This window comes from Salvelinus namaycush, unplaced genomic scaffold, assembly GCF_016432855.1.
Source record: "Salvelinus namaycush isolate Seneca unplaced genomic scaffold, SaNama_1.0 Scaffold1504, whole genome shotgun sequence".
NCBI classification, from domain to species: Eukaryota; Metazoa; Chordata; class Actinopteri; order Salmoniformes; family Salmonidae; genus Salvelinus; species Salvelinus namaycush.
This window is the reverse complement of record NW_024058236.1, coordinates 26,290-41,859: the sequence shown is the minus strand read 5'-3', so window position 1 is coordinate 41,859 and position 15,570 is coordinate 26,290. Positions and strand designations below refer to the sequence as shown.

The window sequence follows — 15,570 nt, the reverse complement described above, 5'->3', positions numbered from 1 at the left end:
CAGGTCCCTGCATGGTGTCACTAACTCTGTCTCCATCCAGCAGGTCCCTGCATGGTGTCACTAACTCTGTCTCCATCCAGCAGGTCTCTATGTGGTGTCACTAACTCTGTCTCCATCCAGCAGGTCCCTGCATGGTGTCACTAACTCTGTCTCCATCCAGCAGGTCTCTATGTGGTGTCACTAACTCTGTCTCCATCCAGCAGGTCCCTGCATGGTGTCACTAACTCTGTCTCCATCCAGCAGGTCTCTATGTGGTGTCACTAACTCTGTCTCCATCCAGCAGGTCCCTGCATGGTGTCACTAACTCTGTCTCCATCCAGCAGGTCTCTATGTGGTGTCACTAACTCTGTCTCCATCCAGCAGGTCCCTGCATGGTGTCACTAACTCTGTCTCCATCCAGCAGGTCTCTATGTGGTGTCAGTAACTCTGTCTCCATCCAGCAGGTCTCTATGTGGTGTCACTAACTCTGTCTCCATCCAGCAGGTCTCTATGTGGTGTCACTAACTCTGTCTCCATCCAGCAGGTCCCTGCATGGTGTCACTAACTCTGTCTCCATCCAGCAGGTCTCTATGTGGTGTCACTAACTCTGTCTCCATCCAGCAGGTCTCTATGTGGTGTCACTAACTCTGTCTCCATCCAGCAGGTCTCTATGTGGTGTCACTAACTCTGTCTCCATCCAGCAGGTCTCTATGTGGTGTCACTACCTCTGTCTCCATCCAGCAGGTCTCTATGTGGTGTCACTAACTCTGTCTCCATCCAGCAGGTCCCTGCATGGTGTCACTAACTCTGTCTCCACCCAGCAGGTCCCTGCATGGTGTCACTAACTCTGTCTCCATCCAGCAGGTCCCTATGTGGTGTCACTAACTCTGTCTCCATCCAGCAGGTCCCTGCATGGTGTCACGAACTCTGTCTCCATCCAGCAGGTCTCTATGTGGTGTCACTAACTCTGTCTCCATCCAGCATGTCCCTGCATGGTGTCACTAACTCTGTCTCCATCCAGCAGGTCTCTATGTGGTGTCACTAACTCTGTCTCCATCCAGCAGGGCTCTATGTGGTGTCACTAACTCTGTCTCCATCCAGCAGGTCCCTGCATGGTGTCACTAACTCTGTCTCCATCCAGCAGGTCTCTATGTGGTGTCAGTAACTCTGTCTCCATCCAGCAGGGCTCTATGTGGTGTCACTAACTCTGTCTCCATCCAGCAGGTCCCTGCATGGTGTCACTAACTCTGTCTCCATCCAGCAGGTCTCTATGTGGTGTCAGTAACTCTGTCTCCATCCAGCAGGTCTCTATGTGGTGTCAGTAACTCTGTCTCCATCCAGCAGGTCCCTGCATGGTGTCACTAACTCTGTCTCCATCCAGCAGGTCCCTGCATGGTGTCACTAACTCTGTCTCCATCCAGCAGGTCTCTATGTGGTGTCACTAACTCTGTCTCCATCCAGCAGGTCCCTGCATGGTGTCACTAACTCTGTCTCCATCCAGCAGGTCTCTATGTGGTGTCACTAACTCTGTCTCCATCCAGCAGGTCCCTGCATGGTGTCACTAACTCTGTCTCCATCCAGCAGGTCTCTATGTGGTGTCACTAACTCTGTCTCCATCCAGCAGGTCCCTGCATGGTGTCACTAACTCTGTCTCCATCCAGCAGGTCTCTATGTGGTGTCACTAACTCTGTCTCCATCCAGCAGGTCTCTATGTGGTGTCACTAACTCTGTCTCCATCCAGCAGGTCTCTATGTGGTGTCACTAACTCTGTCTCCATCCAGCAGGTCTCTATGTGGTGTCACTAACTCTGTCTCCATCCAGCAGGTCTCTATGTGGTGTCACTAACTCTGTCTCCATCCAGCAGGTCTCTATGTGGTGTCACTAACTCTGTCTCCATCCAGCAGGTCCCTATGTGGTGTCACTACCTCTGTCTCCATCCAGCAGGTCTCTATGTGGTGTCACTAACTCTGTCTCCATCCAGCAGGTCTCTATGTGGTGTCACTAACTCTGTCTCCATCCAGCAGGTCCCTATGTGGTGTCACTACCTCTGTCTCCATCCAGCAGGTCTCTATGTGGTGTCAGTAACTCTGTCTCCATCCAGCAGGTCCCTGCATGGTGTCACTAACTCTGTCTCCATCCAGCAGGTCTCTATGTGGTGTCACTAACTCTGTCTCCATCCAGCAGGTCTCTATGTGGTGTCACTAACTCTGTCTCCATCCAGCAGGTCCCTGCATGGTGTCACTAACTCTGTCTCCATCCAGCAGGTCCCTGCATGGTGTCACTAACTCTGTCTCCATCCAGCAGGTCTATATGTGGTGTCACTAACTCTGTCTCCATCCAGCAGGTCCCTGCATGGTGTCACTAACTCTGTCTCCATCCAGCAGGTCTCTATGTGGTGTCACTAACTCTGTCTCCATCCAGCAGGTCCCTGCATGGTGTCACTACCTCTGTCTCCATCCAGCAGGTCTCTATGTGGTGTCACTACCTCTGTCTCCATCCAGCAGGTCTCTATGTGGTGTCACTAACTCTGTCTCCATCCAGCAGGTCTCTATGTGGTGTCACTAACTCTGTCTCCATCCAGCAGGTCCCTATGTGGTGTCACTACCTCTGTCTCCATCCAGCAGGTCTCTATGTGGTGTCACTAACTCTGTCTCCATCCAGCAGGTCTCTATGTGGTGTCACTAACTCTGTCTCCATCCAGCAGGTCCCTATGTGGTGTCACTACCTCTGTCTCCATCCAGCAGGTCTCTATGTGGTGTCAGTAACTCTGTCTCCATCCAGCAGGTCCCTGCATGGTGTCACTAACTCTGTCTCCGTCCAGCAGGTCTCTATGTGGTGTCACTAACTCTGTCTCCATCCAGCAGGTCTCTATGTGGTGTCACTAACTCTGTCTCCATCCAGCAGGTCCCTGCATGGTGTCACTAACTCTGTCTCCATCCAGCAGGTCCCTGCATGGTGTCACTAACTCTGTCTCCATCCAGCAGGTCTATATGTGGTGTCACTAACTCTGTCTCCATCCAGCAGGTCCCTGCATGGTGTCACTAACTCTGTCTCCATCCAGCAGGTCTCTATGTGGTGTCACTAACTCTGTCTCCATCCAGCAGGTCCCTGCATGGTGTCACTAACTCTGTCTCCATCCAGCAGGTCTCTATGTGGTGTCAGTAACTCTGTCTCCATCCAGCAGGTCTCTATGTGGTGTCACTAACTCTGTCTCCATCCAGCAGGTCTCTATGTGGTGTCACTAACTCTGTCTCCATCCAGCAGGTCCCTGCATGGTGTCACTAACTCTGTCTCCATCCAGCAGGTCTCTATGTGGTGTCACTAACTCTGTCTCCATCCAGCAGGTCTCTATGTGGTGTCACTAACTCTGTCTCCATCCAGCAGGTCCCTGCATGGTGTCACTAACTCTGTCTCCATCCAGCAGGTCCCTGCATGGTGTCACTAACTCTGTCTCCATCCAGCAGGTCTCTATGTGGTGTCACTAACTCTGTCTCCATCCAGCAGGGCTCTATGTGGTGTCACTAACTCTGTCTCCATCCAGCAGGTCCCTGCATGGTGTCACTAACTCTGTCTCCATCCAGCAGGTCTCTATGTGGTGTCAGTAACTCTGTCTCCATCCAGCAGGTCTCTATGTGGTGTCAGTAACTCTGTCTCCATCCAGCAGGTCCCTGCATGGTGTCACTAACTCTGTCTCCATCCAGCAGGTCTCTATGTGGTGTCAGTAACTCTGTCTCCATCCAGCAGGTCTCTATGTGGTGTCAGTAACTCTGTCTCCATCCAGCAGGTCCCTGCATGGTGTCACTAACTCTGTCTCCATCCAGCAGGTCCCTGCATGGTGTCACTAACTCTGTCTCCATCCAGCAGGTCTCTATGTGGTGTCACTAACTCTGTCTCCATCCAGCAGGTCCCTGCATGGTGTCACTAACTCTGTCTCCATCCAGCAGGTCTCTATGTGGTGTCACTAACTCTGTCTCCATCCAGCAGGTCCCTGCATGGTGTCACTAACTCTGTCTCCATCCAGCAGGTCTCTATGTGGTGTCACTAACTCTGTCTCCATCCAGCAGGTCCCTGCATGGTGTCACTAACTCTGTCTCCATCCAGCAGGTCTCTATGTGGTGTCACTAACTCTGTCTCCATCCAGCAGGTCTCTATGTGGTGTCACTAACTCTGTCTCCATCCAGCAGGTCTCTATGTGGTGTCACTAACTCTGTCTCCATCCAGCAGGTCTCTATGTGGTGTCACTAACTCTGTCTCCATCCAGCAGGTCTCTATGTGGTGTCACTAACTCTGTCTCCATCCAGCAGGTCTCTATGTGGTGTCACTAACTCTGTCTCCATCCAGCAGGTCCCTATGTGGTGTCACTACCTCTGTCTCCATCCAGCAGGTCTCTATGTGGTGTCACTACCTCTGTCTCCATCCAGCAGGTCTCTATGTGGTGTCACTAACTCTGTCTCCATCCAGCAGGTCTCTATGTGGTGTCACTAACTCTGTCTCCATCCAGCAGGTCTCTATGTGGTGTCACTAACTCTGTCTCCATCCAGCAGGTCCCTATGTGGTGTCACTACCTCTGTCTCCATCCAGCAGGTCTCTATGTGGTGTCACTAACTCTGTCTCCATCCAGCAGGTCTCTATGTGGTGTCACTAACTCTGTCTCCATCCAGCAGGTCCCTATGTGGTGTCACTACCTCTGTCTCCATCCAGCAGGTCTCTATGTGGTGTCAGTAACTCTGTCTCCATCCAGCAGGTCCCTGCATGGTGTCACTAACTCTGTCTCCATCCAGCAGGTCTCTATGTGGTGTCACTAACTCTGTCTCCATCCAGCAGGTCTCTATGTGGTGTCACTAACTCTGTCTCCATCCAGCAGGTCCCTGCATGGTGTCACTAACTCTGTCTCCATCCAGCAGGTCCCTGCATGGTGTCACTAACTCTGTCTCCATCCAGCAGGTCTATATGTGGTGTCACTAACTCTGTCTCCATCCAGCAGGTCCCTGCATGGTGTCACTAACTCTGTCTCCATCCAGCAGGTCTCTATGTGGTGTCACTAACTCTGTCTCCATCCAGCAGGTCCCTGCATGGTGTCACTAACTCTGTCTCCATCCAGCAGGTCTCTATGTGGTGTCAGTAACTCTGTCTCCATCCAGCAGGTCTCTATGTGGTGTCACTAACTCTGTCTCCATCCAGCAGGTCTCTATGTGGTGTCACTAACTCTGTCTCCATCCAGCAGGTCCCTGCATGGTGTCACTAACTCTGTCTCCATCCAGCAGGTCTCTATGTGGTGTCACTAACTCTGTCTCCATCCAGCAGGTCTCTATGTGGTGTCACTAACTCTGTCTCCATCCAGCAGGTCTCTATGTGGTGTCACTAACTCTGTCTCCATCCAGCAGGTCTCTATGTGGTGTCACTACCTCTGTCTCCATCCAGCAGGTCTCTATGTGGTGTCACTAACTCTGTCTCCATCCAGCAGGTCCCTGCATGGTGTCACTAACTCTGTCTCCACCCAGCAGGTCCCTGCATGGTGTCACTAACTCTGTCTCCATCCAGCAGGTCCCTATGTGGTGTCACTAACTCTGTCTCCATCCAGCAGGTCCCTGCATGGTGTCACTAACTCTGTCTCCATCCAGCAGGTCTCTATGTGGTGTCACTAACTCTGTCTCCATCCAGCATGTCCCTGCATGGTGTCACTAACTCTGTCTCCATCCAGCAGGTCTCTATGTGGTGTCACTAACTCTGTCTCCATCCAGCAGGGCTCTATGTGGTGTCACTAACTCTGTCTCCATCCAGCAGGTCCCTGCATGGTGTCACTAACTCTGTCTCCATCCAGCAGGTCTCTATGTGGTGTCAGTAACTCTGTCTCCATCCAGTAGGGCTCTATGTGGTGTCACTAACTCTGTCTCCATCCAGCAGGTCCCTGCATGGTGTCACTAACTCTGTCTCCATCCAGCAGGTCTCTATGTGGTGTCAGTAACTCTGTCTCCATCCAGCAGGTCTCTATGTGGTGTCAGTAACTCTGTCTCCATCCAGCAGGTCCCTGCATGGTGTCACTAACTCTGTCTCCATCCAGCAGGTCCCTGCATGGTGTCACTAACTCTGTCTCCATCCAGCAGGTCTCTATGTGGTGTCACTAACTCTGTCTCCATCCAGCAGGTCCCTGCATGGTGTCACTAACTCTGTCTCCATCCAGCAGGTCTCTATGTGGTGTCACTAACTCTGTCTCCATCCAGCAGGTCCCTGCATGGTGTCACTAACTCTGTCTCCATCCAGCAGGTCTCTATGTGGTGTCACTAACTCTGTCTCCATCCAGCAGGTCTCTATGTGGTGTCACTAACTCTGTCTCCATCCAGCAGGTCTCTATGTGGTGTCACTAACTCTGTCTCCATCCAGCAGGTCTCTATGTGGTGTCACTAACTCTGTCTCCATCCAGCAGGTCTCTATGTGGTGTCACTAACTCTGTCTCCATCCAGCAGGTCTCTATGTGGTGTCACTAACTCTGTCTCCATCCAGCAGGTCCCTATGTGGTGTCACTACCTCTGTCTCCATCCAGCAGGTCTCTATGTGGTGTCACTACCTCTGTCTCCATCCAGCAGGTCTCTATGTGGTGTCACTAACTCTGTCTCCATCCAGCAGGTCTCTATGTGGTGTCACTAACTCTGTCTCCATCCAGCAGGTCCCTATGTGGTGTCACTACCTCTGTCTCCATCCAGCAGGTCTCTATGTGGTGTCACTAACTCTGTCTCCATCCAGCAGGTCTCTATGTGGTGTCACTAACTCTGTCTCCATCCAGCAGGTCCCTATGTGGTGTCACTACCTCTGTCTCCATCCAGCAGGTCTCTATGTGGTGTCAGTAACTCTGTCTCCATCCAGCAGGTCCCTGCATGGTGTCACTAACTCTGTCTCCATCCAGCAGGTCTCTATGTGGTGTCACTAACTCTGTCTCCATCCAGCAGGTCTCTATGTGGTGTCACTAACTCTGTCTCCATCCAGCAGGTCCCTGCATGGTGTCACTAACTCTGTCTCCATCCAGCAGGTCCCTGCATGGTGTCACTAACTCTGTATCCATCCAGCAGGTCTATATGTGGTGTCACTAACTCTGTCTCCATCCAGCAGGTCCCTGCATGGTGTCACTAACTCTGTCTCCATCCAGCAGGTCTCTATGTGGTGTCACTAACTCTGTCTCCATCCAGCAGGTCCCTGCATGGTGTCACTACCTCTGTCTCCATCCAGCAGGTCTCTATGTGGTGTCACTACCTCTGTCTCCATCCAGCAGGTCTCTATGTGGTGTCACTAACTCTGTCTCCATCCAGCAGGTCTCTATGTGGTGTCACTAACTCTGTCTCCATCCAGCAGGTCCCTATGTGGTGTCACTACCTCTGTCTCCATCCAGCAGGTCTCTATGTGGTGTCACTAACTCTGTCTCCATCCAGCAGGTCTCTATGTGGTGTCACTAACTCTGTCTCCATCCAGCAGGTCCCTATGTGGTGTCACTACCTCTGTCTCCATCCAGCAGGTCTCTATGTGGTGTCAGTAACTCTGTCTCCATCCAGCAGGTCCCTGCATGGTGTCACTAACTCTGTCTCCGTCCAGCAGGTCTCTATGTGGTGTCACTAACTCTGTCTCCATCCAGCAGGTCTCTATGTGGTGTCACTAACTCTGTCTCCATCCAGCAGGTCCCTGCATGGTGTCACTAACTCTGTCTCCATCCAGCAGGTCCCTGCATGGTGTCACTAACTCTGTCTCCATCCAGCAGGTCTATATGTGGTGTCACTAACTCTGTCTCCATCCAGCAGGTCCCTGCATGGTGTCACTAACTCTGTCTCCATCCAGCAGGTCTCTATGTGGTGTCACTAACTCTGTCTCCATCCAGCAGGTCCCTGCATGGTGTCACTAACTCTGTCTCCATCCAGCAGGTCTCTATGTGGTGTCAGTAACTCTGTCTCCATCCAGCAGGTCTCTATGTGGTGTCACTAACTCTGTCTCCATCCAGCAGGTCTCTATGTGGTGTCACTAACTCTGTCTCCATCCAGCAGGTCCCTGCATGGTGTCACTAACTCTGTCTCCATCCAGCAGGTCTCTATGTGGTGTCACTAACTCTGTCTCCATCCAGCAGGTCTCTATGTGGTGTCACTAACTCTGTCTCCATCCAGCAGGTCCCTGCATGGTGTCACTAACTCTGTCTCCATCCAGCAGGTCCCTGCATGGTGTCACTAACTCTGTCTCCATCCAGCAGGTCTCTATGTGGTGTCACTAACTCTGTCTCCATCCAGCAGGGCTCTATGTGGTGTCACTAACTCTGTCTCCATCCAGCAGGTCCCTGCATGGTGTCACTAACTCTGTCTCCATCCAGCAGGTCTCTATGTGGTGTCAGTAACTCTGTCTCCATCCAGCAGGTCTCTATGTGGTGTCAGTAACTCTGTCTCCATCCAGCAGGTCCCTGCATGGTGTCACTAACTCTGTCTCCATCCAGCAGGTCCCTGCATGGTGTCACTAACTCTGTCTCCATCCAGCAGGTCTCTATGTGGTGTCACTAACTCTGTCTCCATCCAGCAGGTCCCTGCATGGTGTCACTAACTCTGTCTCCATCCAGCAGGTCTCTATGTGGTGTCACTAACTCTGTCTCCATCCAGCAGGTCCCTGCATGGTGTCACTAACTCTGTCTCCATCCAGCAGGTCTCTATGTGGTGTCACTAACTCTGTCTCCATCCAGCAGGTCCCTGCATGGTGTCACTAACTCTGTCTCCATCCAGCAGGTCTCTATGTGGTGTCACTAACTCTGTCTCCATCCAGCAGGTCTCTATGTGGTGTCACTACCTCTGTCTCCATCCAGCAGGTCTCTATGTGGTGTCACTAACTCTGTCTCCATCCAGCAGGTCTCTATGTGGTGTCAGTAACTCTGTCTCCATCCAGCAGGTCTCTATGTGGTGTCACTAACTCTGTCTCCATCCAGTAGGTCCCTGCATGGTGTCACTAACTCTGTCTCCATCCAGCAGGTCCCCATGTGGTGTGTGAGCCTGGCCAGAGGGTGGTGGTGGTTGGTGGAGGCCTGACTAGCGCTCACGTCATCTCCATCGCTCTGCAACAAGGAGCCAGTCATGTGACCTGGGTGATGCGCAAACACTTACAGGTCTGTTTCTGTTTAGATCTATGGCCATGTCCCAATTATCTTCCCTTCCTCCTGAAGGGGAAACTTGTTAGTTCTGGAAATTATCACATAGAAACTTCATTTGGAGGATCAAGGAGGTTTTAATATGCTTTTACATTTGTAGCACAAAACATTGTTTTGAAAATCCTGGTGAAAATGGCCTTTTTAGACCTATACATGCCTCCTGTCAGACCCTATGATCTGTGAACCATACATGATACAGACAACATCTTGGTGTCATTACACTCTTCATAGAGTGCTCTAAAATATGGACTATTTTTATATGTATTTAATATAGTTTGTCTATATTGTGAAATACAAATTTACACATGAGTTTATTCAACATTCAAACTAATAATATGAATATCTCAAAAGTACCCTTTTTGATTTTGTTCATTTTTAGACATGTTTAAAAAAATATACTCTAGAAGTACATCGCATTTCCAGAGTGCCCCCCCCCCCTCCCAGCTGAGGCCCCCCCCCCCCCCCCCCCCCCCTCTGCATCGGGCCTCTCCCCCAGTTGAAGTAGTTTGATGTTAAGAGACTGTTATAGTCAGACCACCATGATCTCCAACCCCAAACCCCTCTGCCTCGGCCCTCTCCCCCAGCTGAAGCAGTTTGATGTTAAGAGACTGTTATAGTCAGACCACCATGATCTCCAACCCCAAACCCCTCTGCCTCGGCCCTCTCCCCCAGCTGAAGCAGTTTGATGTTAAGAGACTGTTATAGTCAGACCACCATGATCTCCAACCCCAAACCCCTCTGCCTCGGCCCTCTCCCCCAGCTGAAGCAGTTTGATGTTAAGAGACTGTTATAGTCAGACCACCATGATCTCCAACCCCAAACCCCTCTGCCTCGGCCCTCTCCCCCAGCTGAAGCAGTTTGACGTGGGTGACGTGGAGAGCCTGGTGGGGCGGTACTCCCATGTGGAGCATGGCATCAAGATGGACGGCCTGGCCTACCTGCGCCAGTTCTACAACGAGAGCAGCGTCCATAAGAGACTGGCCATGATCAGACAGGCCAGGAAGGGAGGGGCAGTTACACCTGAGGCCTACGCAGCTCTGCAGCCCTACATCCAGACTGGACAGCTGTCTGTCCGAGCATACTGCCAGGTACAGAAATAACAACAATATTGTAATAGTACTAGTCAGAATAATACTGCTAGGTAAATAGATATCAATAATATGAATACTACTGTGACCCCCAGGCACACACTACCTCTGTCCACCCTCTCTACTGTGACCCCCAGGCACACACGTCCTCTGTCCACCCTCTCTACCTTGACCCCCAGGCACACACTACCTCTGTCCACCCTCTCTACTGTGACCCCCAGGCTCACACAACCTCTGTCCACCCTCTCTACTGTGACCCCCAGGCACACACTACCTCTGTCCACCCTCTCTACTGCGACCCCCAGGCACACACAACCTCTGTCCACCCTCTCTACTGTGACCCCCAGGCTCACACAACCTCTGTCCACCCTCTCTACTGCGACCCCCAGGCACACACGACCTCTGTCCACCCTCTCTACTGTGACCCCCAGGCTCACACGACCTCTGTCCACCCTCTCTACTGTGACCCCCAGGCACACACGACCTCTGTCCACCCTCTCTACTGTGACCCCCAGGCACACACGACCTCTGTCCACCCTCTCTACTGTGACCCCCAGGCACACACGACCTCTGTCCACCCTCTCTACTGTGACCCCCAGGCTCACACGACCTCTGTCCACCCTCTCTACTGTGACCCCCAGGCACACACGACCTCTGTCCACCCTCTCTACTGTGACCCCAGGCACACACGACCTCTGTCCACCCTCTCTACTGTGACCCCCAGGCACACACGACCTCTGTCCACCCTCTCTACTGTGACCCCCAGGCTCACACTACCTCTGTCCACCCTCTCTACTGTGACCCCCAGGCACACACGACCTCTGTCCACCCTCTCTACTGTGACCCCCAGGCACACACGACCTCTGTCCACCCTCTCTACTGTGACCCCCAGGCTCACACGACCTCTGTCCACCCTCTCTACTGTGACCCCCAGGCACACACGACCTCTGTCCACCCTCTCTACTGTGACCCCCAGGCTCACACGACCTCTGTCCACCCTCTCTACTGTGACCCCCAGGCACACACGACCTCTGTCCACCCTCTCTACTGTGACCCCCAGGCTCACACAACCTCTGTCCACCCTCTCTACTGTGACCCCCAGGCACACACGACCTCTGTCCACCCTCTCTACTGTGACCCCCAGGCACACACGACCTCTGTCCACCCTCTCTACTGTGACCCCCAGGCACACACGACCTCTGTCCACCCTCTCTACTGTGACCCCCAGGCACACACTACCTCTGTCCACCCTCTCTACTGTGACCCCCAGGCACACACGACCTCTGTCCACCCTCTCTACTGTGACCCCCAGGCTCACACTACCTCTGTCCACCCTCTCTACTGTGACCCCCAGGCACACACGACCTCTGTCCACCCTCTCTACTGTGACCCCCAGGCACACACGACCTCTGTCCACCCTCTCTACTGTGACCCCCAGGCTCACACGACCTCTGTCCACCCTCTCTACTGTGACCCCCAGGCACACACGACCTCTGTCCACCCTCTCTACTGTGACCCCCAGGCACACACGACCTCTGTCCACCCTCTCTACTGTGACCCCCAGGCACACACGACCTCTGTCCGCCCTCTCTACTGTGACCCCCAGGCACACACTACCTCTGTCCACACTCTCTACTGTGACCCCCAGGCACACACGACCTCTGTCCACCCTCTCTACTGTGACCCCCAGGCACAGACGACCTCTGTCCACCCTCTCTACTGTGACCCCCAGGCACACACGACCTCTGTCCACCCTCTCTACTGTGACCCCCAGGCACACACGACCTCTGTCCGCCCTCTCTACTGTGACCCCCAGGCACACACTACCTCTGTCCACACTCTCTACTGTGACCCCCAGGCACACACGACCTCTGTCCACCCTCTCTACTGTGACCCCCAGGGACACACGACCTCTGTCCTCTCTCTCTACTGTGACCCCCAGGCACACACGACCTCTGTCCACCCTCTCTACTGTGACCCCCAGGCACACACGACCTCTGTCCACCCTCTCTACTGTGACCCCCAGGCACACACGACCTCTGTCCGCCCTGGGGGTCGCAGTGGAGAAGTAACATTTGGAAACATAAAATAATACAATCTGGTGAAAGAGAGAAAGTAGAGTCAAGGTATTCACGGTGAACAGTGGTTATGGATTCATGACCTGTTGTGTTCTACAGGTGACTGAAGCTAAGTGGTGCTATGAAAGCCAGGTGTGGAGACTGTCACTGTGTGGACAGAATGGCTGTGAGACTTGGACTGGGGACAGGATATGGCTGGCTACAGGATGTAAACTGGACGTCAACCAAGACCCTATGCTCTCTTCTGTCATCAAGGAATTCCCTATTCAGGTGTGCTGCTATCATATCATATCTCAACCTCTGCAATAATCTTTCATGTGTCTTTAATAAAATCAGTGTCCACAAAATGACTATACTACTATACTATACTACAGTGGTGTAAAGTACTTAAGTAAAAATACTTTTTAGTTTTTGGTGTATCTGTACTTTACTTTACTATTTATATTTTTTACTACTTTTACTTTTACTTCACTACATTCCTATAGAAAATATTCTACTTTTTTGAAAAGTACTTGATACATTTTGAATGCTTAGCAGGACAGGAAAATAGTAAAATTCACGCACTTATCAACCGAACATCCCTGTTCATCCTTACTGCCTCTTATCTGGAGGACTCACTAAACAGAGAACATCCCTGGTCATCCCTACTGCCTCTGATCTGGAGGACTCACTAAACAGAGAACATCCCTGGTCATCCCTACTGCCTCTGATCTGGTGGACTCTCTAAACAGAGAACAGCCCAGGTCATCCCTACTGCCTCTGATCTGGTGGACTCTCTAAACAGAGAACATCCCTGGTCATCTCTACTGCCTCTGATCTGGTGGACTCTCTAAACAGAGAACAGCCCTGGCCATCCCTACTGCCTCTGATCTGATCTGGTGAACTCACTAAACAGAGAACATCCCTGGTCATCCCTACTGCCTCTGATCTGGTGGACTCACTAAACAGAGAACAGCCCAGGTCATCCCTACTGCCTCTGATCTGGTGGACTCACTAAACAGAGAACATCCTTGGTCATCCCTACTGCCTCTGATCTGGAGGACTCACTAAACAGAGAACATCCCTGGTCATTCCTACTGCCTCTGATCTGGTGGACTCACTAAACAGAGAACATCCCTGGTCATCCCTACTGCCTCTGATCTGGTGGACTCACTAAACAGAGAACATCCCTGGTCATCCCTACTGCCTCTGATCTGGTGGACTCACTAAACAGAAAACATCCCTGGTCATCCCTACTGCCTCTGATCTGGTGGACTCACTAAACAGAAAACATCCCTGGTCATCTCTACTGCCTCTGATCTGGTGGACTCACTAAACAGAGAACATCCCTGGTCATCCCTACTGCCTCTGATCTGGTGGACTCACTAAACAAAGAACATCCCTGGTCATCCCTACTGCCTCTGATCTGGAGGACTCTCTAAACAGAGAACATCCCTGGTCATCCCTACTGCCTCTGATCTGGTGGACTCACTAAACAGAAAACATCCCTGGTCATCCCTACTGCCTCTGATCTGGAGGACTCTCTAAACAGAAAACATCCCTGGTCATCCCTACTGCCTCTGATCTGGAGGACTCTCTAAACACACATGATTTGTTTGTACATTTTTACTGAATGTTGGACAAGAAAATGGTGCCATCTGGTTTGCTTAATATAAGGAATTTAATTTTTTTTTTTTTTTACTTTTTATACTTAAAACCAAATACTTTTATACATTTACTCAAGAAGATTTTACTGGGTGACTTTTACTTTTACTTGAGTTATTTTCTATTAAGGTATCTTTACTTTTACTCAAGTATGACAGGGTACTTTTTCCACCACTACTATACTACCATACTATACTACACAACAATACTACAATACTACTATACTATATATTTCTACTGTGATATACTACTATACTATGGGGTACTACTATACTATACTGCTATACCATAGGCTGCTACTGTACTATATTGCTACACTATAGGCGACTACTATACTACATTGTACGAATATAGGCTACTATTATATTATACTACTATAATATACTAATATAGGCTACAACTATACTATACCACTATGGGCTACTACTATACTATATGCTACTACTATACTATGCTACAATACTACTACACTATAGGCTACTACTATACTTTACCACTATACAATAGGCTGCTACTATACTATACTCCTATAGGATACTGCTATACTATACTTTAGGCTAGTAGAGCCTACTAGAGCCTATAGGCTACTACACTGATATAGGCTACTACTATACTTTAGGCTAATAGCATACTATGCAACTATACTATACTACTATAGCATACCACTATACCATACTATACCACACTATACTATACTACTGTGGGGTACTGCTATACTATACCATACTACACCATACTATACTACTATAGGTTACCACAATACTATAATATAGGCTGCTGCCATACTATGCTACTATACTATAGGCTGCTACTATACTACCATGCTATACTATAGAATACTACTATACTACGATGTTATGCCATATTAATATAGGCGGTTGCTATACTATGTCATACTATACTACTATACTATACTATTATACTATAGGCCGCTACCATACCATACTACACTATGATACTATACTATTATACTATAGGCTACTACTATAATATACTACTATGCCATAGGATATTACTATGCTACTATACAATAGGATACTACTATACTATACTACTATAGGATACTACTATACTACTATACCACACTAATATGCTATTAATAGGCTACTACTATACTATACTACTAATGGCTACTGATTTACTATACTACTATATGCTACTACTATACTGCTATACTATAGGCTACTACTATACTACGCTACTATACCATACTACTATGGGCTATTACTATACCATGCTATACTACTATAGTCTACTGCTATACCATACCATACTACACTACTATACTACTACAGGCTACTACTATACTATACTACTATAATATAGGCTACTACCATAGTATACTACTATGCTATAGGCTACTACTATATCATACTACTATAATATAAGCTAATACTATACTACTATACTATACTAATATAGGCTACTACAATGATATAGGCTACTACTATACTATACCATACTATACAATACTACTATAATATTATATTACACTATAGACTACCACTATACTATACCATACCATACTATATTACTATAGGCTGCTACTATACTACTATAGGCTACTACTATACTATACTATAGGATACTACTATACAACTATGCTATACTACTATAGGCT

The 15,570-nt window shown here is 49.9% G+C and overlaps 1 protein-coding gene across 1 annotated transcript in view; it reads left to right on the top strand.

Annotated features, from left to right (window-relative positions):
* LOC120036901 overlaps positions 1-15,570 on the top strand; it is a 28,305-nt gene that overhangs the window by 10,023 nt on the left and 2,712 nt on the right. The window contains exons 5-7 of the mRNA XM_038983191.1: positions 8,964-9,097; positions 9,988-10,227; positions 12,405-12,575. Coding sequence (XP_038839119.1) covers positions 8,964-9,097; positions 9,988-10,227; positions 12,405-12,575 — 545 coding nt within the window. The remainder of the gene's footprint in view (positions 1-8,963; positions 9,098-9,987; positions 10,228-12,404; positions 12,576-15,570) is intronic.